Here is a 25,924-nt window from a genome sequence, read left to right as displayed (position 1 = left end):
TCACCAGCAAGCTGCAATTTCAAAGCCCAATCTCTGATGCACTCTTCAGCCACAGACCACCTCCGTTTCCTGTGCACTCCACATTTTCCCCCCATCCCTCGCTTGCCCCCACTGCTACTCGCTCCTTTTCATCAGGCTGGGGCAAGGGGTTGGGGTATGGGGAGGGGATGAGGGCTCCAGCAGGGGGTGCTGGTTCTGGGATGGGGCCAGAAATGAGGGGTTCAGGGTGCAGGAGGGGGTTCTGGGCTGGGGTAGGGTGCAGGCCAGCAATGTGGTGTTTGGGGTGCAGGAGGGGGCTGTGGGGTGGAGTCAAGGGGTTTGGAGAGTGTGAGAGTGGGGGGGGGGGCTCTGGGCTGAGGCAGGGGGTTGGGGTGTGGGAGGGGGTACAGACTCTGGGCTGGAGGTGCGGGCTCCACAATGGGACCAGAAATGAGGGGATCATGGTGCAGGAGGGGGTTCTGGGCTGGGGCAGGAATGTGGGGTGCCGGCCCTTGGAGGGGAATCAGGGATGGGGCAGGGGGTCAGGGTGTGGGTTCCAGGAGGGAGGTTGAGTATGGGAAGGAGCTCAAGGCTGGAGCAGAGGGTTGAGGTGTGGGAGGGGGTGTGGGCTCCAGGCAGGACTTACCTTGGGGCCTCCCCGGAAGCAGCGATATGTCCCTCTGTTTCTAGGTGGAGGCGCAGCCAGGCGTCTCTGTGCATTGCCTCCCCCTGCAGGCACCACCCCCACAGCTCCCGTTGGCAATGGTTCCTGCGTTAGCCCCACCAGTCAGACTTTTAATGGCTCGGGCAGCAGTGCTGACCGGAGCCACCAGGGTCCCTTTTTTACGAGGTGTTCTGGTCGAAAACTGGACACCTGGCAACCCTACTTGGATAGCTCAAGGAGTTGCAATGCAAACTGTCCCAGAGGTTGAGTTATACTGTTGCCTTGCAAATTTCCTCCCACTAGTAAAAAAAAAAATTTGCCCCAACACATATGTACAATCACCCAGCAGTGAGAGCAGTAAGATTTTAATCAATGCAGGCAGATTGAGTCCAGACTGTTTAAAGTTAAAGTTTATTTGTATTCTTTGTAGGAATATCAATAAAAGACCTCAAATGTATCTATATCTGTACATATACAAGAACCTTGGAAAAATTATTCACAGAACAAAAATAAATCTTCTTTAGAACAAACCCAGGCAATGAAATGCAGAGATGGAGCTCAGAGACTGAACAGTCCAGTGCTACTAGCATAAAAATATGGTTTTGAAAACCAACTTTATTACTTTTTTAAAGGTGTAATTTGTTGAACTAAAAAATAAATTATTTAGAGCTATCATTGTAAAATAGTCCTGTGTAGTAACACTCTCATTAAGGCCCTTGAGATAGAAAATCTATTTTTGTACACGTAGGATTCCTGGCAGGAGTGATTCACAATGACATTCTCTCTCTCTCTCATGGGAACTAATTTAATGTAGGGAAGGAAGTGTCTAAAAGCATCAACCTAAATTTAACCATTTAAATCTATCACACACTGTTGGAGAATAGTGGTTGTCCAGATAATGTCCTATTTGGTTAATGTTAATCAACAATATAAATATACATGTAATGGTTTAAACATGAATTGTTCCCCAAGAGCGATGTAGACATTTTTACAGAACACATAAATAGGATTTGTACATACATCACATTGGTCACTCAGCAAATGAATATGGCTAACATACACCACTGTTAAATCACTGACCCATTGGTTAGTTAAAAGCTGGTGGTTTGAACTAGCAGTAGAGTATGAAATTAATGCAAAAGGTAAAAAAAAAAAAAAGCCAAAGCATTTGCAACAATGTAAAAGAAAAACATTCTGGGATGGCCGAATATAGAGGTTATCCAACCACAGAACACAACTTATGTCCACCAGCTAGGAAATATGCACATCTCTCTCCACCCTACTCGGGGCTCTCTCATGATATGAGAGGGTTTCTAAGACAGAATGTTTGAAATGTGCAGCTAGGTATGTATTTATATACATGAATACCCATTTCTATACACTGAAGAAAAAACAGTAGATGCTTAGTGACTCCAACTCCCACCCCTTTTCCTTCTTTAGGACCTGAATTCCCTGTGTTGCAAAGAAGGGTCCTTTAGATTAGGCCACATTTAAGCCATTCACTCATCCTTAGCTTCTCCTCCTCTCCTGAGATATTTACTGCTTCTCTTGCCAGTGTGATTACTTTTGTCCCTCATCAATGCAACATATAGCATTCAGAATTTGACAAATCGCCAGAGCACAACACATGCTATTGTGCTTAACTGCAACACCACAAGCAGGTCAAGAGTTTTTATTTAAAATTCAGAAATCCAACTGGCTGGTATAGGAAAGGGTCTCTCAGTTCATTTGTCTTTTTTGAGGGACCACCATAAAGCAAGAGTCATGGATGTGGCCAGCAAGCACCTAATCCCCAAAGTCACGGTTAGCCCCATCACACCGGGATACAAGTAGTGCTTCTGGACTCTCTCTGTCAAGGAGTAGGGGCAAGAAATAGCACCACAAGCACACAGTCAATGGCTGGCCACAGAGAGGTCTGTTGGCCTGAGGCCTGTGTGTCACTGTGATAACTGTTGAGAATGCAAAGGTATATTGTAAACTCCCTCTCTCACTCAGCACAGCTCAGATGAAGGGTGAGGAAATTAGATTTAGTGAAAGTCACAGACAGTGGAAAGCTACAGTTTTAGGTTGAGGCTTGGAGAATCAGATGGCAAGAGCCATTCCTTAAAGTCAAAATAATGTTTAACCACAAACTGTGATGCTTAATAGAAACTGATGGCACTAGAGAGCTTGGAATAAGGAATCCTCGCCTTCCTTTTCCCTTAGCAGCCCTGTCCCAATGCCTCCCCAACAGAGATGCACTCATGGAGGCAGCCCAAAGTTGGGAACAAACAGATAGGGGTTCTAGAGACTTCTAGAAGCCTTCCTACATTACCTCTGCAGTCCTCAAGTGAAGGTGGCCAGTCTCCCACAATAGCATTACACATGGCCTACTACGTTTAGGTGATTTGTCAATATACTAGCCAAAACCCTAAAAAGCTATAAAGTTCATCATCAGATTTTGTTCTATTTATTTTTCCTCTCATTCCTGTAGAAATGTATAGACTGCTCATCTGAAAACGTTTATTGTCCCATTCATATTAAAATGGACCATGAGGCTCTTTTCTTGTTACTGTGTGTTTTAATGCCACTTGAATTTGATTAGACTGGACAGAAGAGAAGCCGGCAATGTCACATACTCTAGTCTCTTAACAAATGAAACTCTCCCTAGAAAGCAGCTCTAAAACAAAAGGGGAGCAGAACACAGAAGTGTAATGTTCTGCTCCATATTTGATCCGCTTTCACTTAACAATATTGTGCAGCTGCCACCTTTACCTGAGCAGGAAATTATAAACCAACAGAAACATCATCACAGCAACAAGCTGTAATGACTGAGCCCTAGAACAGTGGCCTTTTCCAGGGTGACATTGAAGAAAAGCCCAGGAGGATGTGCACATATGTATACATTACTCAAGATATCGCCAATCCCATTATATAACCTTTCAGCAGCTAGGGAATCCCCTCTGAAAACCAGGAGCAGTTGTATTTAAAAGCACTCTATCCTATGCATAGGGAACTTCACTCTATGATGCCAGGTACGATGCCATCAACTCTGGTGGTGCAACGGATCCCAGTAGGCTACATGTACTTGATTATGATTTGATATGATATGCATGGAAAGATGCTGTCCCTACTGAATTTCTCGGCAGAAGCCTGTGTGAACCTTACACAAAGGCAAGTGCACAATACATTCCCAAGAGCCTTCACCATCTAATCACACATCAAAGCAGTGATTGTTCATGGATTACCATAAGGCTCTGGTCAGCTCATCTCCCTCAGTAGCGTTAGCCTAGCACCACTAGAATGCCATTTCGACTGGAGTCTGTATCTCCATGTAAACCTTCTTCTAGCCCCCACAAAATAATGCATAGACGAAGAATTCAGTTGCTCCTTAATCTTGAACTTCAGAGAAAAAACCCACCCACACCACATGCTGTATATACTATATGATTAAAGTACACACCCATTTACAGGGCTGCTTTTGGGAAAAAGATTTTGCATAGCACCGCTAGGTGAATATAATCTAGGGTAATTATAGTGAACTTCACTTAATTTGTGTGCAGTTATATAACACAGGGGGAGGCGTGCAGTCGCTGCCTCCAAGCCACACAAAAACGCTGAGCTAAAGGGGGTTTCATTGGACAAGAGCTTCTCGCAAAAACATGAGAGCTACTCACAATAGACAAATGGATTCACAGCTGTTACTATGACTGCAGCCTTGGTATGTGGTTAGGAGGAGAGGGTGAAAGGCACAGCTCCCAAGGGAGAAAACAGCAGGAGTCACAATGACCCAGAGTTGGAAAACATTGTTTGGAAAGTTTAAAAAAAAAAAATCACTACTGTGCAGATCCACTACATGGCCCCATTAGCACAGAAGCCTCCATAAACTTGTCTGTGCTGCTTCAAGAACATTAAGCAGGACCTCTCCTTGCTCTTTAGTACCTATCATGTTTGAGAACTAGGCAGAGGAAGCAGCTTTGAGCTGAGAGAACATTAAAAATAAATTCTTACTCACTTCAGGTAAGTGTTCTACCAAGGTCTTACTAAAACAGATTCATACACTTTTACTTTATATGTCCTACAGTACAGGAGATATGGTCTCTCTGTTTTTGTGCATAGTTATATATGTACATATATGTGTGTGCATGTATGTTTAATGGAAGTAACTTTTAACTCACACAGTTAACATATTGCGCTTTACAACAAAGAAATAGATTCGGCCTAAAGAGTTAGGCTAATTCATTTCTAAACAGCAAACAAACTTGGACAAATGATTCTGAATTAAGGTCATTGTCAATATTGCCAAACCCGAGTGGTCAGAGAATTCAAATCAGGCCCCCAAAAGTCATGAGATTGGCTTAGAAATCCCAAGATTTTTAAAATAGTAAAGTTTTCACAGAATCATAGTGCTTAAGGCCAGAATGGACCATCAGATCACTTAGTCAGACCTCCTGCATAACACAGGCCCTCAAATTTCACCCAGTTACTCCTGGATTGAGTCCAATAACTGGTGTCTGACTAACGCGCATCTTCCAACGCGGTATCCAATCTTGATTTAAAGACATGAAGAGATGGACAATCCACCACTTCCCTTGGTAGCTTGTTCCAATGATTCATCACCCTCACTGCTGGAAATCTGTACCTAATTTCTAATTTGAATTGGTCTAGTTTTTACTTGCTTTGTGTTGAGCCTTTAAGATTCACAGGTTCTTGTTTTTCTCTGCAATAACAAGAGCTAAAATGTACTTGTTTACAAACTGAAAGTGAAGATTCTCACAATCATTTGACTCCAGAAGCTGGGGCTTTAAAAAACCCACACTAAGTATTCCGAGACCTCTGGTAAAACCATGAGAGTTGGCAATACTGTGTAATTCCTGTTAATCTTGTATGGCATGTAATATTACAAAATCTTCCTTCCCACAAGGTCACTTTATAATTTCAGGATGAGCGTTCATGTACATCCTGCAAAAGTTTGCTTCTGTGGGAAGCAGGCGCAACATTATGGGGGACATTGAGGTTCAGCTGTAAACTCACTTAGGCAAAAAACTGGATACGTACAGAACTCAAAAAACATTAATAGAAAGGCAAATTTAATTTGGATGGGGTGGAGATGTTAAAAAATCATGCATAGTCTGGAGAAAGCATCTCTGATGTTGTGATACCTGATAACCCAGTGGGTGAAACGGTGAAAGTGAAACTGAACAAGACAAAGTTAAAAATAAACAAACTAGGAAAGTTTTATTTTACGTTCACTGATCTATTGCACAGGGCCTGGGTGCCCTTTGGTTAGCCCTTTCCTTAGAATACTAACCTGATTATTTCCAATGGAGAGTGGAGAACAGATTTGTATAGTTACTGCATTGGGACCATGGACTGTATGCACACTGGGAATTGGACTGAAGTTAAAAAAACACAGGTATTTACAGTTCTGTAAACTCTAAAAAGGAAAAATCAAACCTTACTATAACTGGGGTAAAAATATCCCACCTTTAAAACTGCGAATTCCCTTTGTCTATTAGGTGGAAAGCCTGGCTTTGGGCAGACCACAAGGAGATGGGCTTACTGCTCTAAAGAGTTCCTACTCAGTATGCTCAGAGAGACTGGAATAGCCTTTTGCCTGTATCCTAGCAATAGCAGATACAGAAGCCAACAGGATCCAGTGTTCCTGCGTGAAGGTTGGGTGTGGAGTTGTATTCAGTTAAAGAACTGGGGAAGAGAAGGTTAAAATCGGCAGATGAGTCTCTTTTATAATTCATTTAACTAATATTTCACTTCACTCCATGTGCTTGTATCAATCACCCTGATATGTACAGCTTCTAAGTAACCAACTGCTTCTGTCTCTCTTGCTCGCTCACGCCTTCACCCACACCGGACATGCACACACACATTCCTCTCTCTTCCTCTTCTTCCTCCCCAAGGACTGCAGTGCTTTGAACAAGAGGAAAAAATAATAATAAAAATAGCAATAATTAAAAAAAAATCTACATGGTTGACTTCCTTTTGGTATATTACAGTGGCATTTTCTGTACACGGCCCACAACAGGCTCCCTATGTATATACACAGCGATATGGAGGGCCCTTGCCCTTATTATCCTGGTCTAAATGGTGGGCTATATTTCCCCATCCAGAGTTTTTCTTTTAGCAGCATTCTGTAAACCTGTAAGGAGTCTGTGTTTGGCTTTCTTGAGTCTGCTTCCTTCTGCCCTGCCCCAGGGGAGATGGCCAGCAGCATTTAACCTGTTAGCAGCTGCTGTTTTTGAATTCACCATTCTCCGTGATGGAAAGCTTGGTGGGGTTGGTGGGGGAGATGCCATTGCGGACCTGCATGCTGTAGCGCTCCTTCACCTGCGTCAGGGCACTCATCAGCCGCGTGTTGGCTGAGTCCAGAGACACAATCCGCTTCTCCTGAAACACACACACACACACAATAAATCAAAGCCATTCCACCCAGTACAGCACTTCCCTGAACCCTTTCTTTGCCAGGAACTTCCATTGCCTGTGCTGTGATCAAGTCTTCAGATGCTTTCTAGACAGATACATCCTTACCAGCGTTTCCTGTGGAATGGGGATGTCTCTGCCTCTTTCTGTTTTTTGGAGGTACTACGGCTCCAGTTTGCCATAGGCTCTGCACACCCCAGTTTGGTCTCCCTGGTTTCTTTACATGACGGAAGCTGCCAATAAGTCATTGTTATACTTAGTTAACTAATCCAGCCTTGGGGGTTATGTATTTCAGGGTTTTCACCCTACAGCCCTTTCACAAGGCAGACGAAGGCGCAAAAGCCTTCCTGGATTTAGAATTTTTTCCCTTATTGGAAAATTTGGAAAACAGAAACAGGCAGCAGTAAAATAAGGGGTGGCAGGTTTCATTTTGCAAAGAAAAGTGCAGGTGGTATGTAAGGATCATTGTCTCTAAAGACTGCATGGAGATGCTCAGTATAAACCCACCGTATGTTTGAAATTAAAACAGCAAATAATGGCAGCCTGCAGTCACCAGCAGTGGTGAGGGTACAAGAGCAACACAGGAGAAAAGCAGCCAAAAGCTAAAACTAAGTGGTTATTTGGTGGGGGCAGGGAGGGGTAAGAGGGAAGTGTGGGGGGGCGAGGGGAAGATGGCATCAACAAAACACAAAAAACAAACAAACAAACCACACTGTTCCTAGACCCATTCCAGCTCGGAGTTGCTCCAGGACTTACAAAATCAAAGGTTCTCTCGTTCTGGTTTTAATTCTTCTGGCACAGAAAGTGCTAGCTTCCACTTCAAGCAATGAAGTATTTAGAAGCTAAAGGGTAGCTGAATGCACTAAATACATAAAAAAATAAATCAGCTGTGCTATCTGAGGTGGGACACTGAGAAAGGGGATTCAAACCAAGGAGACTGATGGTACAAGTCAGCTTTCAATATTTGTCTTGCCTTTAAAAAATGCAACCACACAAAGCAGCAATGGACACTGCAGCAGGTAAACATGCTCTCCGTGCTACCAGCCGATTGACTTATTTTATATTCTTATTTTTAAAAAAAGCTGCATGCAATCTCTGCCCAGTGCAGCCCCAGCCCATTGAGAAACAAAGGGAAGGAAAAATGATGTACGGAAGGCACAAACATTAGGGGATAATTCAGACATGTTGCTCAGGAGACATAAGTTTTACAGCAGCCCCATGAGGTTCACATCCCAGCATGTCAGCTGAATGGGACATGTGCAATCAGGGAGAATGTCTGTTCTTCCCAAAGGGTTTCCCTAAGTGAATAAAGGTGGGGGACTCAAAACAAAACAGAGTTTAGGTGCTGCTTGTATAACAGAGCTGATGTAGGAAACAGGGTCAGCAGAGATCAATAGCAAGATCAGGCCATGACCACTCATTGTCCTATCATTGCACTGCTCCTAGTCCAGAAAGGGGAAAAAAGAAGGGGCAAGATCTGAGAGGTAAAGCATCAGCCTTCCCTCCAACACCAAAGTGAGGAGATAGGTTTAAAGGAAGAAAGAAAAATACCTGACTTAGCAGAGATCTGTTTCCTCAGGAAGTCCCTCCCTTCCCTAACTCAATCTCCCCATTCATTTTCAAAAGAAAAGTTTCTATTAAAAAAATTTGGCCTTACAGAGAGTTAAAAATGGAAGGCTGGGGTGTTTTCTGGCACTGATTGAGCATGCTCAGTACATGAGGTAATTGCAAACTCAGATCAAACATGGACAGAACAACTGAAAAGCTTTAACCAGAATGTCAATCTTGAAGGCATGAGCTTGGTGAACAAAAGGAGATGCACCCTGCTGATACCTCCTCACTCAAAGGAAAATGCAATCTAACCAAACACGTTCCTAATGCACATGAATTAGGTGCAGGGAGTGGTAGGAGCTGGAATGTGTAGGAGGTCAGTGCACCAGGCCAGGGCTGGGTACTGCTCAGCTAGAGAACTGATTGGGTTTACTTGCCTGTTTGAATTATCTCATCCCCATTTATGACCTGTAATTTAACACAGTGGAGATGTCACTTGCAATAGCAATTGGCCTATTTCATAGAATCATAGAATCAAAGGATTAGAAGGGACCACAAGGGTCATCTAGTCTAACCCCTGCCAAGATGCAGGATTTGTTGTGTCACTTTGCAGCTCTGCTATTCTCTGGGGAGGTTACCATCACCCAGACCTCTCTCTTTTCAATCTGGGAAGCACAGAAAGAGCCTCTGGATTCACAACATTTACAAACGTTGTGCGGTAAAGTTGTGAGTAATGTACATAGTCAGTTTAACAAGAAGACTGTTGTGCATAGCTTAATAAAGGATGCCACACCCTGAACACAGACAGCAATTCCTGCAAAGCATTCTTTGGTGAAGAAAGAGACAAGAATCCAATGTCCTTCACTGCTATGTCCTAGCATTCATTTTCATCTTGAAAATGAGAAACCAGGATCCAGTTCTGTTCCAAGTATCTCTAAAGAGAATGACCTCCCATCTCTATCCTGGTGCATTAAACCCCACTGGCCAATGAATCATGGTCTGAACACAATCTTCCTTCTAAGTGTAATTTGAAGCAGATTAATTAACAGTAAAAGAAATCTGGTTCCTCAGACAGTTGTGTCCTCTGCAACCAGGTGTTGAGTACCCTGCCAACATCCCTTTTCTGCTCGAGGACCCACAAAAGGCCTTGCATTGTGGCCATTAAACTCTATCAAATGACAGGACTGGACTACTGGTATTGTGTTTCTATGGGTTCACTGATGCGCTCGCCCTTCTAAACCTGATTTGGGCTGTTTCCTGGGCACTCCCCCACAGCTCTTGTTGGTTTGGTGAGTGAGAGACGAGGTCCAGAAATCAACCCCAAGTTTCCCATATGGAGGGGGTTAGGAAACTGGGCTGGGAGAAAGAAATTTGATTAAAAGGGAAAACTTCTCTCTCCATTTTAAAAAGGTTGCATTTCCTAGCCATTGAAACACCAGAGTTACTGTATGGGATGTGTACAGAACTCTGTCTCACATGGCTGATCCCTTCAAGCAATTTGCACTGCTGGTGATCATACCACAAACAGTTAGCCATCATGTTGGGGCATTGCACCCCTTCAGCATGGAGGGGTTAACCAACAACAATCCTCCCTTCTGCAGGCTGACACTGAGGGACCAGACTTCTCTGGCATGCAACATCCCCATCGTGTTGCTCCTGGAACAGGCACAGTATCGCACAGAGGATGAGAGGCTATTGGCATAGACTGGTAAAGAGAGAGGAGGGGAAGTTCCTCTCTGCTCAGACATGATCATTCTACGCCGATTATTGGCTACATGACCCCCGCCCATCAATTTCTCTGTATCTATTACAGTGCTCCTCCACCCCCCCATCTCAGCACAGATACGCCCTCACTGCAGCTGGCCAAGCCCTGAAAGCAAGTTCACAGTCCAGATGGGATTCACCATTGTGATGTTATTGACATGAACTGTGACTGTATAGATCATTGTTGCAACGAGGGTCCTATGGTTGCACCAGGTCTTGTACAGAGGAGGTCAAGTGGGGTGTCTATGAAAAGGTTATAGTTTGCTGGTTATGATTATGCTGTTTGTATGTGTGTATCATTTTTGTATTTGAAGTTATGAATACTGGCTATGTACTTGTATCTCAATGTGTTTGATTCTAAGTAGCCCTCAGTGAAGCATTTGGTCAGCTTCTTGAGAAAGGACTATTCTCAGTAAGTGCCCAATCAAGACACATTTAACTAACAATGGACCTTGGGAGATGCCAGTCCACATCTGAGCTTTCCTGGGAACGTTCAAACTGACATGTAAACAATGGCATCAGCCTGCAAAAAGCTGAATCATTCATGGATATGTGACTTGCCCAGGTGGCTACAAACTCCATCTTGTTGCTGTTACTTTGCACAGGAGAACAAAGGCGTTTCCACCCACAAGAGAAAGAATATAAAGGCCCTGGAAACCCCTCCATTTTGTCTTCAGCTGGCTCAAGAGATGGCCTCTCCACCCCCAAGAGATGCCTGAAAGAAACTGAAACAAAGGACAGTAACTACAGGGGTGTGAGTGATTGCTGGACCCAGAGTAGGAAGGAGTCCAGTTTGTGAAAGAAGCTTATTGGAACTTCTCTGGGGGTGAGATTTCATCTGTAATCAGTTTCTTAATGTATTAGGCTTAGACTTGTGTGTTTTGTTTTATTTTGCTTGGTAACTTACTTTGTTCTGTCTGCTAGTACTTGGAACCACTTACATCCTACTTTTTATACTTAATAAAATCACTTTTGTTTATTATTGAACCCAGAGTGAGTAATTAGTACCTGAGGGAGCAAACAGCTGTGCATAGCTCTCTATCAGCGTTATAGAGGGAGGACAAGTTATGAGTTTACCCTGTATAAGCTTTATACAGAGTAAAACGGATTTATTTGGGGTTTGGATCCCATTGGGAGCTGGCTGTCTAGTGCTGGAGACAGGAGCACTTGCTAAGCCGTTTTCAGTTAAGTCTGCAGCTTTGGGGGTGTGGGTCAGACCCTGAGTCTGTGTTGGAGCAGACTGGCGTGTCTGGCTCAACAAGGCAGGGTTCTGGAGGCCCAAACTGGCAGAGAAAATGGGCTCAGAGGTAGTCTCAGCACATCAGGTGATAGTCCCAAGGGGGTTTCTGTGATTGAACCCGTCACAACCATCATCTTCAAGGGCTATCTATAAAAGCCTTTTACACTGCTCTGTATGCCACTGATTACATCTTTCTACTTCAGGTTGGAGACAGCAGATGAATGGCCCACTCAGAGGAGGATGCCCAGGCCCCTCTTTCAGACAGTTGGTGTGGGGATGGTCAGAGAAGAGGTATCCACATTTCTCCCCAAAGTCTAATAGGTTGTTGCTTTTTGGACATGCCTGAGCTACATCAGTTTGGGACAATGAGACCCTGAGACCGTAACTAAGTATGAAAATTGGCTTGTTTCATTCATGTCCCCACCCCACCATCAGCTCAGCTCAAAAGTCCATCTGCATGAAGAAAGGGTCTGCTATTCCGCTTTATTCGCAGGAGTCAAATATTAAATATAAGCCCCCTGTATTCTCCTCTTTTGCCCTAGGTTTTGAGAGTCAGTGAACACACACACTGTTTCACTCTCCTGTTCACTTAAGTTATATCACAAGAGGATGACTTCTATTCTGGCATCCTCAGTTAGAACATCCTGCAGGGTGTATGGGGAGCAGGTATTGTGCAATTCCAGCAGGATTATCTTCTCATCCTAGAAGTCTAAATATTTTTGAGCTGAACATAATGCAAGGACCAAGAGATACCATACTCAAGTGATTTGTTCATATTAGACGGCATAGGTCCAAATCCTCTAGTTTTCAAGTTTAGCATCACTGAAGGAGTAGCTACAGGAAAATGTGCTGGGAGACAGCACACACAAGTGTTCCTCCTCAGAGGCTAAAACTTTTCTAGATTCCAAAATAGAACCTCCTGAAGAATACGTTTCTGCTACCACAAAGTCTTTGAGATCTCTTTTCTTTGTGTATGTTCCCTAGTGACACATACAGAGCTCATACGTTTCACAGGTCTCATTACTGTTGGCTATCCATAATGGAACAAAAAGAAAAGGAGTACTTGTGGCACCTTAGAGACTAACCAATTTATTTGAGCATGAGCTTTCGTGAGCTACAGCTCACTTCATCGGATGCATGGAACAAATGCCTGCTCACACTTCTGCTCTAATATGCCAATAGCATCTTTGGCTAGATTAATATATAACCTCACGTATGTCGAGGGAGGGAAATTCCAACCACAGCTCAGCGGTTCTGGCACTTCCCGCCTGCATGGTGTGGTGACTTTCTGAAACCACCTGGGATGCTGTTGTTGTTACATGTATCTTTGGAAAAGTTAAATATTTTAAAATTGTAACTAGGAAGTGACACTAATCATTAAAAAGCACAAAAGCAGGAGAGATTTCTACACTCTTGAGCATGAGGGGCACTGACAAACAGTCTCTCACAAGCGTAATGCAGCGGGCAGAGATCAAACTGGTTGTATATTTTGTTTATCAGCTTCGTTTCTATCGGGGTGAGCATTGATGCAGAAAGGAAGCAAAACAGATTTGAAGCAATACTTCCAAACACTGAAAGAGCAGAACTGCATTATTTACACCTATGTGCCGCATCTACTATTCCCTTTCCCACAGCTAAGCTGTATCAGCCAAGGCAAGCACTGGAAATTCATGCCACCGTAGGCATTATTCCAAGACTGACTATAGACACGGTCAGCTGAAGTCAAACCCAACGCTTTAGCAGTATATTGTGCAATGCTACACAGCAAGAGCTCACTTCTTTCTTAGAGGCTTCAGTTAACCCCATAAAGCACTGCATCACACGGGTGCTAAACGCTGTAGTCTTTGTTGAGTGAAAACAGAATTCTCTCCATGAAGGAGGCACGTAGTACGCGCAATGCCATGGGGTGACGCTGGTTTGGGAATGAGACAATAATGCTGAGAGCTATCTAATAGATTTTGACATGGTGGCTGCACGGGACACAAGGATGGGGCCTAATGGTTTCTGTTCAAGAAATGCTTCGTTCTTGGAGATCCCAAACTCCTTACCTGTGCATCAATAATTTTCTGCTTTGCATCAATGACTGCTTGCATCTCAGCATGATCCTTCTTCAGCTCCTCTTCGACCGCCATTAGCCTGGGACATTGACAGGGATCAGGAAATCTTAATACAATTCTAGAGTGTTTCAGACAATGCAGTTGTAGCTCAAACAAGTCAGCCCAACAATTGGCGCTCTCCCTTTTAAGAGGAATATTCTGCAGTCGATTTGCCCTTCTGTCAACTTCAATTGGCTAAACTCAATCCCTACACGGAGACCAATGCCAAAATTAAACAGCTCTGAACAGTGACAGGACCACTGATTCCAGAGTTTGTAGCCCACACTTCAAGAGGAGCTCCTTCCCTCTTTCAAAGCAGTGTGGTCTACCTAATGAGTAGAGCAGAGACTTGAGGGTTAAGGTCTTGGATCCTTTCCTCAGCTCTGCATGCAAGTCACTTAACTTCTGTGTCTCAGTTTTTCCATCTGTAAAATGGGGATGAGACCACTTCCAAAGTGTTGGGGGGTTTAACTGAGGACAAGAGCTGCCTGCCTGCAAAATATCATGTTCTTCTTGTCACAAAGGAATAAGTTAATCTACTGGGTTTCTTCAGTCTCTACAGAGTTTCCATGCTTTCCACCAAAGCTTTCAAAAAGGGCACTCTCCTCTCACCTGCTAATGATGCTTTTCATCTGACTGTCCTTCTCCTCCTGCTGCCTGCGTAGTCGTTCCTCACTGTCTTCCAGCCTCATCTTGTATTCCATCAGCAGCTTCTGCATTTGCTGTTCCTGCACCAGAAGACGCCGCTCATACTCCTCCAATCGGCGGCTTGACACTTTCAGACGGTCCTTCAGCTTTGCTATCTCTTGCTCGTACTGCAGGCAGGAGTGGAAGGGACAGAATCAGAAGCAAAGGGGCTAGCTAGATAGAGGAGTTCAGATATTTTTGTGAGGTGTGCATTGTCCTCTTTAATAACACAGAAAATGAGAGAAATGACCGGAAGGGCTAGAACCAGTCACTATGGCCAACTATGGACTAGCATAACGTAAGATCCTATCCATACAACTTTAACATTTTCTAATATTGCCCTACATCACCCCTGCTATGCCACTGTTGGGCATCCACACAACCTGCCACTGTGCCTCAGTCCTGACTGAACAACCCCTAGCTCCTCCGAATAGGCTCTCTGACAGGTGCTAATAGTGCCTATCTGTATGATGGTTTTCTGAAGTGAACAAACATCCACTATGGATTAGGCTGGGATCCAAACAACTCATTTTCCGTTAAGACCTAATCAAGCTTTGAAGTCGGATGTCCAGATGCCTAGCACATTAACACACTATATGACACAGCCTTTGTGGCGTTTACTTTGCTGAAGTTCCATTCTCTCTCCTGACTGCTCCCTCCAGTAATTCCGCCTCCTCCATACATTTCACTCTCCCTTTATAGGTCCTTCATTATTCCTAAAACTCTACTTTATTTTTTATTTTTGCCCCAAACCCAAGACATTTATCTAGGGACTTATATGGCCATGACTGTGGCACCTGTATGCCTGCATACCTATTTGGAAAATAATGTATATTGTTGCTATAAATAGACATGACAATTAAATGCCCGGGAACACACTACACTACTGACAGATGTCAGGAGACCCACATTTCTTCAAATCATATTTGAAAATTACAGATGTGAAAAAAGGGTGGACACTTGTGCACAACACCAAACTCTTACACAATCTGAACTACTGGTATTCTGATCAGGTGAAGCCCAAGACAGGAAGAACATGAAGGCTATTGTTGATCTAGGTTGCATAATATGTGCCCACATTAACCCATGCTCTGGCTAATAACCAGACTCATTTTCGTGACCCCTAAAATTCACATAAACATTAGAACACAGAGCTGGAGGAATATCCTAGTACCAGTGTTACTTTAAAGAACAGAAAATGAGACTAACAGCATCTAATATATTTAAATGACATGATTTATATAAGAACATAAGAACAGCCATACTGGGTCAGACCAAAGATCCATCTAGCCCAGTATCTTGTCTTCCGACAGTGGCCAATGCCAGGTGCCCCAGAGGGAATGAACAGAACAGGTAATCATCAAGTGATCCATTTCCTGTTGCCCATTCCCAGCTTCTGGCAAACAGAGGCTAGGGATGCCATTCCTGCCTAATAGCCATTGATGGACCTATCCTCCATGAACTTACCTAGTTCTTTTTTGAACTTTGTTATAGTCTTGGCCTTAATAAAATCCTCTGGCAAAGAGTTCCACAGGTTGTCTGTGTGTTGTGTGAAAAAAGTACTTCCTTTTGTTTGTTTTAAACCTGCTGCCTATTAATTTCATTTGGTGACCCCTAGTTCTTGTGTTATGAGGAGTAAATAACACTTCCTTATTTACTTTTTTCATACCAGTCATAATTTTATAGACCTCAATCATATCCCCCCCCTTAGTTGTCTCTTTTCCAAGCTGAAAAGTCCCAGTCTTATTAATCGCTCCTCATATGGAAGCCGTTCCATACCCCTAATAATTTTTGTTGCCCTTTTCTGAACCTTTTTCAATTCCAATATATCTTTTTTGAGATGGGGTGACCACATCTGCACACAGTATTCAAGATATGGGCGTACCATGGATTTATATAGAGGCAATATGATATTTTCAGTCTTAAAATATGATGGAGGTAAACAGCAAGCATCAGCTACAGGTGAATTTACAAGGCTCTGGCCATGCCTATGCTGTTTTAGTCTGTAGATGTGTTTGACAATGGTTTCAAACAAAGCTTGCAACCATCCCAACATGCTTATGAACCGTATTAGATCTGTGGTCAGAAACCATGCAATGCACTAGCTGTGGGGTAGCTTACACAGGATGTGGATACAAAAAATTCCTCTTCACGCTGGAAGGGAAAACTGTGCTAGTAACAGCTGCATTTGAAAGCATGATTCTGGCACAACAGGGTATGCCACCATTCTGAACAGTTCAGCCTGCTGCTGTGGATAGGAGCTCAGTGGAAGCCTCAGGTCTAAGAGCTCAGACTGGTGAATGCACGCTGCAATTACCTTCTCAGCATGCTTTACTTCATCTTGATGCTGCTCTGTATCCACCTCTTCCTCTTCATACTGCCCATTATTCAGAACCCACGCAGCTGTCCTTTCCACTGGTGACATTGTGGCTGAGTCCACAGGTGACTGGACCTGGAGCAGAGAGGGCTGTAAGCATTTGTCAAAGAAATCACATACTGCCTGGCTCTACAGTCAAACTTACTCAGAGGAGAAAAATGGGGGAAGAAGGCCATCGTGAGTCCAGCAGTATCAAAGGCTCCCCACAGCTACTTTCTTCCAGAGATACTCCAGACACATACTATACTTCAACCCCTCTAACATCACTGCATCCAGGAAAAGTTTAATGCGGAAAGACCCCTCTCTGCATTAAACCCATGCACACAGCTTCCCTTTCACCTCAATCAGAGTCACCTTCCTAAAACAATTCCATAGTCCTTAAGGACAAGAAAGGGGAGTGAAGACACGCACACAACAGAATCAGATAACGCACACCAGAGTCCAGAAATACTGTGGTTTCAGTCTCTTATAAGGAAGATTAAAGACAGTACAAGACACTTCAGAAAGGAGATGGGCTTGTATTTGACGAGATGACCGTTTGGTGCTTGCTGATATGCTATCTGGTCGCAGATGCACTTTCCTTTTTATGGAAAAAAAATCTTGTTACTGACTGGGTCCTGGCCATGTTCACCTTCTGCTAGCTAGCTTCCTGGTAGAGCTGTCTCAGTCCCCCTCACACAGCACTAAAGACAAGGAAGTTTTTATTCGTAGCTTGCTTGTGAATGGCAGGTTTGTTACTTTGAAGAAGTGAGGTGCTTAACTTGAGATGCAATTTTTTTTTTAATACCTTTGTGGTTCATTGTATTAAAAATGCAATTGTGTGTATGTTACTGTGGAACTGTATGTGACTCCTCTAGGGAGATGCTAATGTAATTCCTATGGTGATCAGCCCTTGAAACCCCAAGAAAACCCCTTAGGTGAAGTGTTAAGGCCTGCTCCTGCCAGAGCCCATGGTAGGGTTGGGGTGATTTCGGGTAAGCTTATTAATAAGCATGTAGGTTCTTGTATGGTCTTTAATATGTTTTCCCTGTGGTGCTTTTATCTTAAGAATAAAATAGGCATGCACCAAAAGAGCTGTGCGGTACCTATATGTGGGGGCAGGCACACGGTTAACCTGTTATGAAGTGAAGGTAAGCAGGTTAGCTTGCCTTTGCTAGGAACAAAACGGTGAAGGCAAGGAACTGTTCAGCCTGGAGATACCCCAGTCAGAAGGGAAAGATGGGTGCCCTTGTTGGACCATAGAAAAAAAAAATACGGGCACGGATGCCCTGAAGTGTGACACCAGAATTTCTAAACTCTGGGAAATACTGCTGTTGGGAGAACAACATTGCTTTATTTCCCCAGCTCCCACTTTGAGGAACTTGAAAATAAAGTTTTTCCCAGCCTGCTTTCCTTTTTCTGTTAACATGGCAATTTGATACCTTGTTTCGGCAGCAGCATTAAGTACAATATCAGCACATTGGTGGGGATAAGACAATTTTGCTTTTCTCTATAAATATACCTTCCTATTACCAAGGGTCATGGTCCTGAGCCGAGAGATATGGGTAATTATGGCAGCTCTGCTGAAATTTTGGCACTCAAACTCTTCTCTATAAAAAGGGCCTAGAGTTACACCACAGAGCGGGCATACTCAGCCAGAGCCGATGGAGAGCTGAGGGTAGAGGATCATACTGTATGGTGAAGTGGCTCATTGTTAATGTGGAAGGAGGCAGTCTTGAGTCAAAGTCTGAGCAACCACATGACCTACATCTCCTATGTTACTGCTTCAGACAGACAAGAAAAGAGGACCATTGTGGACTGGGCACTTTGAGGTGTGGGGGCTGGAAGCTACTGTAGTCTCTTCCCCACTGGAGACATTGCTGATACAGCAGAACCACTGGAAACCACTTTCTCCACTCTCCAGATTAGCAGCTCCATGTGAGCCCTTTTGAGCGTCTGAGCATATTTCCCCGCTGGGGCCAACTATCCACTGAGAGGTGGTGTTGCTACTGAGGCAGAGTGAGCTATTGTTAGGGCCTAGCTGCTCTTACCAGTCTCTATCCAGGTTCCCAGGCAAAGTCCACAAGTCTGCCACAGGGAAGAGAAGACAAAAAGGGGCATAATATAGTGAGGCCCCAGAAGACTATGCCTCGCAAAGGCTGAAGGTACTCACCAAGCTGCTGCTGTGTGACAGGGGCAGAACACGGGGATCTAGAATGAAGCTCTGGGACCTTTATGTGGAGGGCTTTGGATGCCAGAATGCAAAAAGGGGCTGTCCGACTACACAGATGGACACAGGTATATGAGAACAGTGTTTATTCGTCACCTTGCCTGGATGGCAACAGAGCACTGAGTGATGTAGTTATCCAGGTCTGGTATGAGCGATGGTCACTGGCTTTGCTGGAGGAGTGTGGGTTTTTTTGTTTTAATTTCTTAGTGGAGTAGAGGTAAACTAAAAATATGGATATCTGAGGAGCAGGGGACATTCCCCAACACATTATAGCCATTTAAAATCAGCTAAATTATGAGTCCAAACAGGTCAATGTCCTCCTTTTCATTTTTACTCCTCCTTCTGAAATGCATAAAGGTACTTAACTAGCTTCACATACTAAGTAATGGTCTGTAGAATTTCAGATTTTAAAATACTAACTGAGACAACAGAGTGAGCTGCTGGACTGAGAGCTTGCTTGCTAGGTTTCAGGGAAGCATGTTTTATAGGGGAGTTATAATCTCTTAAAATAAGAGTTTGTTCAGCCTCCTATCAGGTCAGACATCCAGGTAGGATTTCCAGTTCCAGTCTCTCTCAGGGCTTGTCTACGCTGGCAATTTGCAGCGCTGCAACCTTCTTGCTCAGGGGTGTGAAAAAACACCCCCGAGTGCAGCAAGTTTCAGCGCTGTAAAGGGCCAGTGTAGACAGTGCCCCAGCGCTGGGAGCTGCGCCCCTCGTGGAGGTGGGTTTTTAGAGATCTCCCAGCGCTGCGCCGCGACCACACAAGCCGTGTCGCAGCAGTGCTGCTATGGCAGTGCTTTAGCGTTGCCAGTGTAGACTAGCCCTTAGTCACGTGCTCAGGGACTTAGCGTGCTGCCCACACAGCGACTCAGCTCTTGGTCTAGGAGATACCTTAGGTCCACCAACAATGGCTCTGTTATCTTCTGTTGATGATACACTGATTCTAGCAACAAGGAGACTTGGCAGTGATGGGTATAGAGATGGGTCAGAGAGAATTTCAGGGCTTTGACAGAGATGGAGGCCTCTGCCCGGAAAGAGAAAAATTTGCGTTGGAAAGGTTAATAACCCTCTCGGTGGCAGCATGACTGATATTGCTATTAGTAGTGACCCAACTTTATACATATGGTCCTGCAGTTAGACTCTTCTCCTGGCAGTATCTGCTGTGAGACAGAGACAGCAGGAGAGAATATGGACCATGGGCAGCTCTGCCACCAATCAGCACCTCTCAGGAGTAAATACTGTTGCAGCCACTGGGAACTGCTAGAAGGCTGGAAGGATTTTGATCCTTAACAAAAACACAATTGCTTTTTATTTTGGTTCTGGAGGGATAAGATAGCACAAGGGTCAGGACAAACTGCATTAACGACCTCCTTCCAGACCTCTGGCTCACCAGCATATCCTTTCAGTTAACCTTTAAATTGAAGAATGGAATGTTTTCAGAAATCAAATTCAAAAGCATGAACAGTTAGGACACCAACAAAGAAGCAGACGGCAAAGGGTAAGATGCAATTTGAAAATGCTAACAAGAGCCCCAAGTGACAATATTGCAGAAAAGAGGTCAGAGAGGGAAATTTATTCAATACCAAAATTCCTCTGAAAATTCTATCCCCCACTTACTCACTAAATGGAAATGAAAGGCAGAAGCTAACGTCTCCCAGACAAGCAAACAGCCCTGCTCTGTGCTCAAAAACATATGAAACTTGGAAAGAGGTTGATAATGACAAATACCCACAAAGCAACACTCAGAGAGAATTCACCCAATTTTTTTTTTAAGCCAGAAAAAGAATTCCACAGTGATATTTGCAATTAAAAATATGCAGTGGAATTTGCTTCAAGAACAGGCTAACCACTGAAGTCAGAAAAGCTCAAGAAGTTTCTCAGTTGTCTGGGATACCAAACAACAGACCAGATTGATATCTGTGACTGAAGTGGGAGCAAGGAAACTAACTGTACTGGTAAAAAAAACGAGGAGTATTTGTGGCACCTTAGAGACTAACAAATTTATTTGGGCATAAGCTTTCATGGGCTAAAACCCACTTCATCAGATGTAACTGTACTGGTGAAAAGAGTCAGTGTAGAAACGGAAGGGTGGAAATCTGGGCAGACACACATAACTCAACTTTTATAATCTACAGGGCCAGTATAAATGTAGTCTGTTGAAGCTGACCATAGCTAAAGGCAGCAACATGGCTGAAGGATAAAAGGAGATGGTAGACCGAGGAGGAAAGTTTGGGACATCACTTTGGGACTGTCATTTCTAAGTAAGTGGAGGAAAATGCTTTACTTCATAGGAATATGGCAATCAGTACCTCAAGCCTCAAGATGCAACAGACTCGAAACGAGATTATCCAAGGAGTTGTATGTAGTCACCTGGGGATTTCTCATAAACACGCAAAGGGCAGTGGCTGTAGGTTTTCCCATGCATGCCCACATGCACATGTATGTGCTGGAGAAAAGGGTCAATAATATTTTTTTAAAGGCTGCTTTCAAAAACAGCCTATATGTTCCCTTGCCCCCACTGCCTTCAAGTAAGTTTGTGTTTATTTTTCTAGCCATTTCCAGTAAAAGACCTTAAGGAAACCAACTATTTCTAGAGGGAATTCTGATAAGGCACTACTTGCAGTACAAAATGAAGCTACCAGCAGAACACACACTGTTTCACCTGGCAGCTGAAGCATTAGAAGAGCAGTGAGTGGATTTCCAAGCACAGCTCCTATTATACTAGGCGGAAGATTCCCCCTATCCCAGCAGTGGTTTAAACATATAATTTATGGTACCATCCAACATACTGTATCTATCAACCAGCCTATACCCACATACAAGACAAGCACCCAAAATGAGGGATATGGACACAAACAATATAAAAAACTTTAAACATTATGGGATTCATTTCTTTGATATAAATATAATTGCCTAATAAGCTTGGCTTTGTGATTCAATATTTCTGATTTCAGTTACAGCAGCGAAAGCCAGACACCATATGGTAGTTTTCAAGCACTGATTGTTCTCGGGGTCCCAGATACCAGGTATGGGTTGTCCTGCTTTTTCTCCCTTACATTGCTAAAGGCTTCGTCTACATTTAAAGGGGTTTGTTGGGGTAGATACGTACTGGTAGAGTGATACCAACAGGCTCTCCTGGGGGAGATACAGCTTATACCAGCAATGAGCTCTTTTGCCTGGGGGAGATACAGCTGTACCAGCAAAAGGACTTTTTTGCTGTGCTGGTATAAGCAAAGTCTGCACTACCAGCTTAGTTTACCAGAGCTGTCAGTTAGGGGTGCAATTTTTTTCACACTCTGAATCAATACAGCTCTGCTGACAATATTTCTAAGTGTAAACCAAGCCTAAGAGGTTGTAGCTCGCACCTTTGTGACTTCCAGGATTGGACACTGTAGAGCCCTTTACTTGGACCTACCCGCAAAGATCACCTGGAAGATTCAGCTAGTGCAGAATGCAGCCACCTGGCCCACTTATTGTGCCAGCATGAGCACATAAAAGCTGGTGTCAGAGAACTGCAGGGGCTTCCTTTCTGCTTCCCTATGCAATTCAAGCTGCTGGTTTTAATACATCCCAGAGCCTCATTTCAAAGCCAGATAAGGTCACTGAATGACAACAATATACTCAGCTTTCACAAACTACAAAACTCAAGTACTTAAAAAGCAAGAATATTAACAGTTAAGGACATCATAAACCTTAATCGGCCTCGACGATAAACATAAATGCACTGTTCTAACCTAGAGCAGACAAATGAATACAGGACATTTTTACAGATCAGAGTGAAGGTGGTTGTGCTATGGACTGTTGGGCATTTGTATGGACTGTATCTCAATTTCAGTATTTAAGCATTTCATTTTATGGGATACCATTACATTGTACACATCAGTTAAAATATTCATCACACTCTTTTTTTGTTCAACACTATATAATTGCTGTTTGTTAGGACCAAAATTGTGTAAGATGAAATATGCATAATGTAAAATTAACTTATGGTAAAATTAAGTATATGGATTTGCATATGAGGCCAATCAATAGGCATTAGACATAGGCAAATATATATTTCTATTAAGTGTTTCCATTTTGTTCACATTCTGATATTACTGATGACAGAGTCAGAGCTAAGGTTGTTGGGTTGTGACAAAATATACATTTCTTTATACTTGATGAGAATATTGTTTTTGCTTAGCAGTTGGGCAATACGGATTCTATGCTATTCTTATCGATTCATTTCCCTCCTCTTAAGTAGGCAAATATACTGTAACTCAGCCATCTTAACTGGCTTTTGAAACCAAGCTTTTTTTTCTTGGAATTCTTCTGTTTTTGTTTCTTTGAACAAATTTGTCACTTTTCTTATTGTGAGGGTAAACTGAAAACACAGCTTTTTAAAATCTTAATTTGATTATCTTGTGCTCATTTTATTTAACATGGGAGAGTTGCTGGCCAAGCTAATAATGGTAGCAAGGCAAACCATAACCTGTGCCTGCTGTTCCTTCCCATTCCAGCCTCTCCTCCCATAATACTAGAATCAGTTCACATTTCTTGTTTCACATTTAAATAAAGTAAGTGGAAAACGTTGAAGTGGGCAGTTTTATCTTTGAGGGCTACAAATACAGAGAATGGACAAAATCTGGGAGAAGGACTTTGTTCCTACCTGCTGCGTCTGCTGCCGCTGAATTGCCCTCACTTTGGGGACAGGGCTTTCTCTGGAGGATGAGGACTGCTGCCGCGACCGGCTCCCGTTCTGAACTGGCTCTGTCACCATTGCACCTGAAGCTGCCGACAGGCTCCCTGTGCTCCGCAAGGAAGTGCTATGTGGCAGGGACTGTGGTGCTTTGGCCCTGGCACCCAACCCAACCTGGTCCATTTTACGGATCTGTGCCTGCCCAGTGCTGTTCTGGCGGGGCAGAGCCATAGGTACATGCTTCTCTGGCACAGTGTGCCGCCTGGTAAAGTCCTCACTCTGTGTGCTGCGTTTGGCGAAGTCCTCCATGCTGCTGTTGCTGGGTCCACTGAGTTTGAAGTCTTCACTGTTACTTTGGCTCCGGGAGCTGGCAGTGCTTAAGTTCTCCAAGCTGGAATCCACAGAGGCCTTTGGCATTGGTGGAGGAGGGTTGTTGAGTTGGTAAACTGGGTTTTGGAAGGAGAGGGGCTGAAGGCTGCCCTGCTGATTCAAGGATGGGTGCAGCGGTCTCCTTACTTGGGGAGCGCTCTGCGGTGTGCTCTGAGTCTCCCGCAGTTGTTTGATGTTGGCCACCTGTGCTATAGAGAGCTGGCTGCCTGCCAGACGCAAAGGCACATCGTGCAGGATAGATGTGTGATCACTGTGAGTTGCGTGGGGGTCCTGCAAGTCCATGAGGGAGACGCTACGTCCATTGGGCAGTGTGCTCTCCCTCTCATCCTTGTCTGAGTAAGTCATGCTCTGGGTGGATGCCTGCTGAACCAACAGTAAGGTTTTCCCTCGAAAATATCCATCTATATTTTCCTGGGTTGGAGAGTTCAGTTTATGGGAGTCACTGTGGAGCAGATAGGCATTTGGTTAATTTTTAACCAGCCACAATCCCAGTAGATCTGTCCCAGAGATGCCCTTCTTCCTCAATTAACCCCTTCCCTCTCTCTAAAAAAGCCTCAGGAACTAGAGTATTTCTTTTTGTGAAGCTCTTTACTTTTCTCAAGTCACAATACACACATCTCAAATTAGTTTAGCTTTAAGAATAAAGCCTTACTGAAGAACTGCCTGCCTATCTTCTCACAGGTAAAACTCAAACCATTCCCACTGATTTTTTCCCCCTTGGACATTGCTATTTTCCAGCTAGATTCCAAACCAGTCCAGATTTCATTTCACTCTTCCTCGGCTTCCCAGAGCTTTAGGCTATCCCTGTTCAATCTGTCTGAACATGTAATAGATTGCAGGAGTTGCTGACGGCCCAGAAAGTAGACATCTGAGACACAAAACAGAGCCTTACACTTGGCAGCACAAAGCATGGGCACATAAACAACTAGGTTGCAAGTTGTCATGCATTTCAGCCATCACCAGGCTTTTTGCTGGAGCTCTCCAGAATTGTAACAACAATTACAAGGTGAGAATGTAACACTAAATACAGAACAGATTATTTTTGCTATTCTAATATTTTCATTCTCCCTCAGCATAACTATAACATGTATTTCTCAATGCTATTGGAAAGGTAATCCTGATCTCTAGAGTGAGATATTTCAGTCAGCTTTACAGGATTTATATTGAGCTATACATTTTTGTTTGTATCTTTCCATCTCATTGTACTTCACCCAGGTTGGCCAGTGGTATAAGGTTTGGTTTTCAATATCCTAAGTCATTGACTTTAGGCAAACCCCAGTGTCCTGGCTAAGTGCAAATCTTACATGCCTTAGCACTAATCCTTGCATATCTCAGTGGGTTCCTGTCCTCCTTACTACAGATACCAATTCTGAGTCCTAGCATGTACCTAGTTATAAATTTGGGGTGACTATGCTTGGACAGAGGTTCTCTTAACACAATCTTACAAACCTGCATGATCCTACATCCCTTCTGCTTCATATCTGCTCTTGAACCCTGGCTGTTACATACCCGTCAGTGGGGTCCTCGAATATCTTCTGAAGCCCTGAGGAGAGACTGCCACTGACATTTGGACTAGAACTGTGCTCGGTGAAACGCCGCAGCTGCTGCTGTATTGGTGTAGGATTGGTCATTGACTTGGTGATATCAGCAAGAATACGAGGGAGGGGTCCAAGTTTTGCCACGGTCGCCTGTAGGAAGGAATTTTCACCCTGATTGGATAATAAGCACCGCGACATCCGCCATTTTTTGATAACGATGCAGAGGGGTGGAGGTTGGAAGGAAGGAGGGTGGGTGTTTGTGTGTGGGTGTGGCAGGACCATAATGCATTGTTACGGAGCAGTGTAACCACGGCGACGAGATGAATGAAGGAGA

The 25,924-nt window shown here is 43.8% G+C and overlaps 1 protein-coding gene across 1 annotated transcript in view; it reads right to left on the bottom strand.

The window, feature by feature from the left end:
• Window positions 1-6,352: 6,352 nt before the first annotated feature.
• Window positions 6,353-25,924, bottom strand: part of RASAL2 (RAS protein activator like 2) — a 184,872-nt gene continuing 165,300 nt past the window's right edge. Inside the window, exons 13-20 of the mRNA XM_077825004.1 lie at window positions 25,562-25,761; window positions 23,633-24,494; window positions 16,716-16,850; window positions 14,324-14,526; window positions 13,664-13,751; window positions 9,049-9,079; window positions 6,944-7,027; window positions 6,353-6,550 (exon numbers count right to left, since the gene is read on the bottom strand). Of these exons, the coding sequence (XP_077681130.1) occupies window positions 6,474-6,550; window positions 6,944-7,027; window positions 9,049-9,079; window positions 13,664-13,751; window positions 14,324-14,526; window positions 16,716-16,850; window positions 23,633-24,494; window positions 25,562-25,761 (1,680 nt within the window). The 3' untranslated portion in view covers window positions 6,353-6,473. The remainder of the gene's footprint in view (window positions 6,551-6,943; window positions 7,028-9,048; window positions 9,080-13,663; window positions 13,752-14,323; window positions 14,527-16,715; window positions 16,851-23,632; window positions 24,495-25,561; window positions 25,762-25,924) is intronic.

This window comes from Eretmochelys imbricata, chromosome 8, assembly GCF_965152235.1.
Source record: "Eretmochelys imbricata isolate rEreImb1 chromosome 8, rEreImb1.hap1, whole genome shotgun sequence".
In the NCBI taxonomy this organism is placed as follows: domain Eukaryota; kingdom Metazoa; phylum Chordata; order Testudines; family Cheloniidae; genus Eretmochelys; species Eretmochelys imbricata.
Note: the sequence above shows the minus strand (reverse complement) of the source record. Positions and strands in the feature narration are given on the sequence as shown.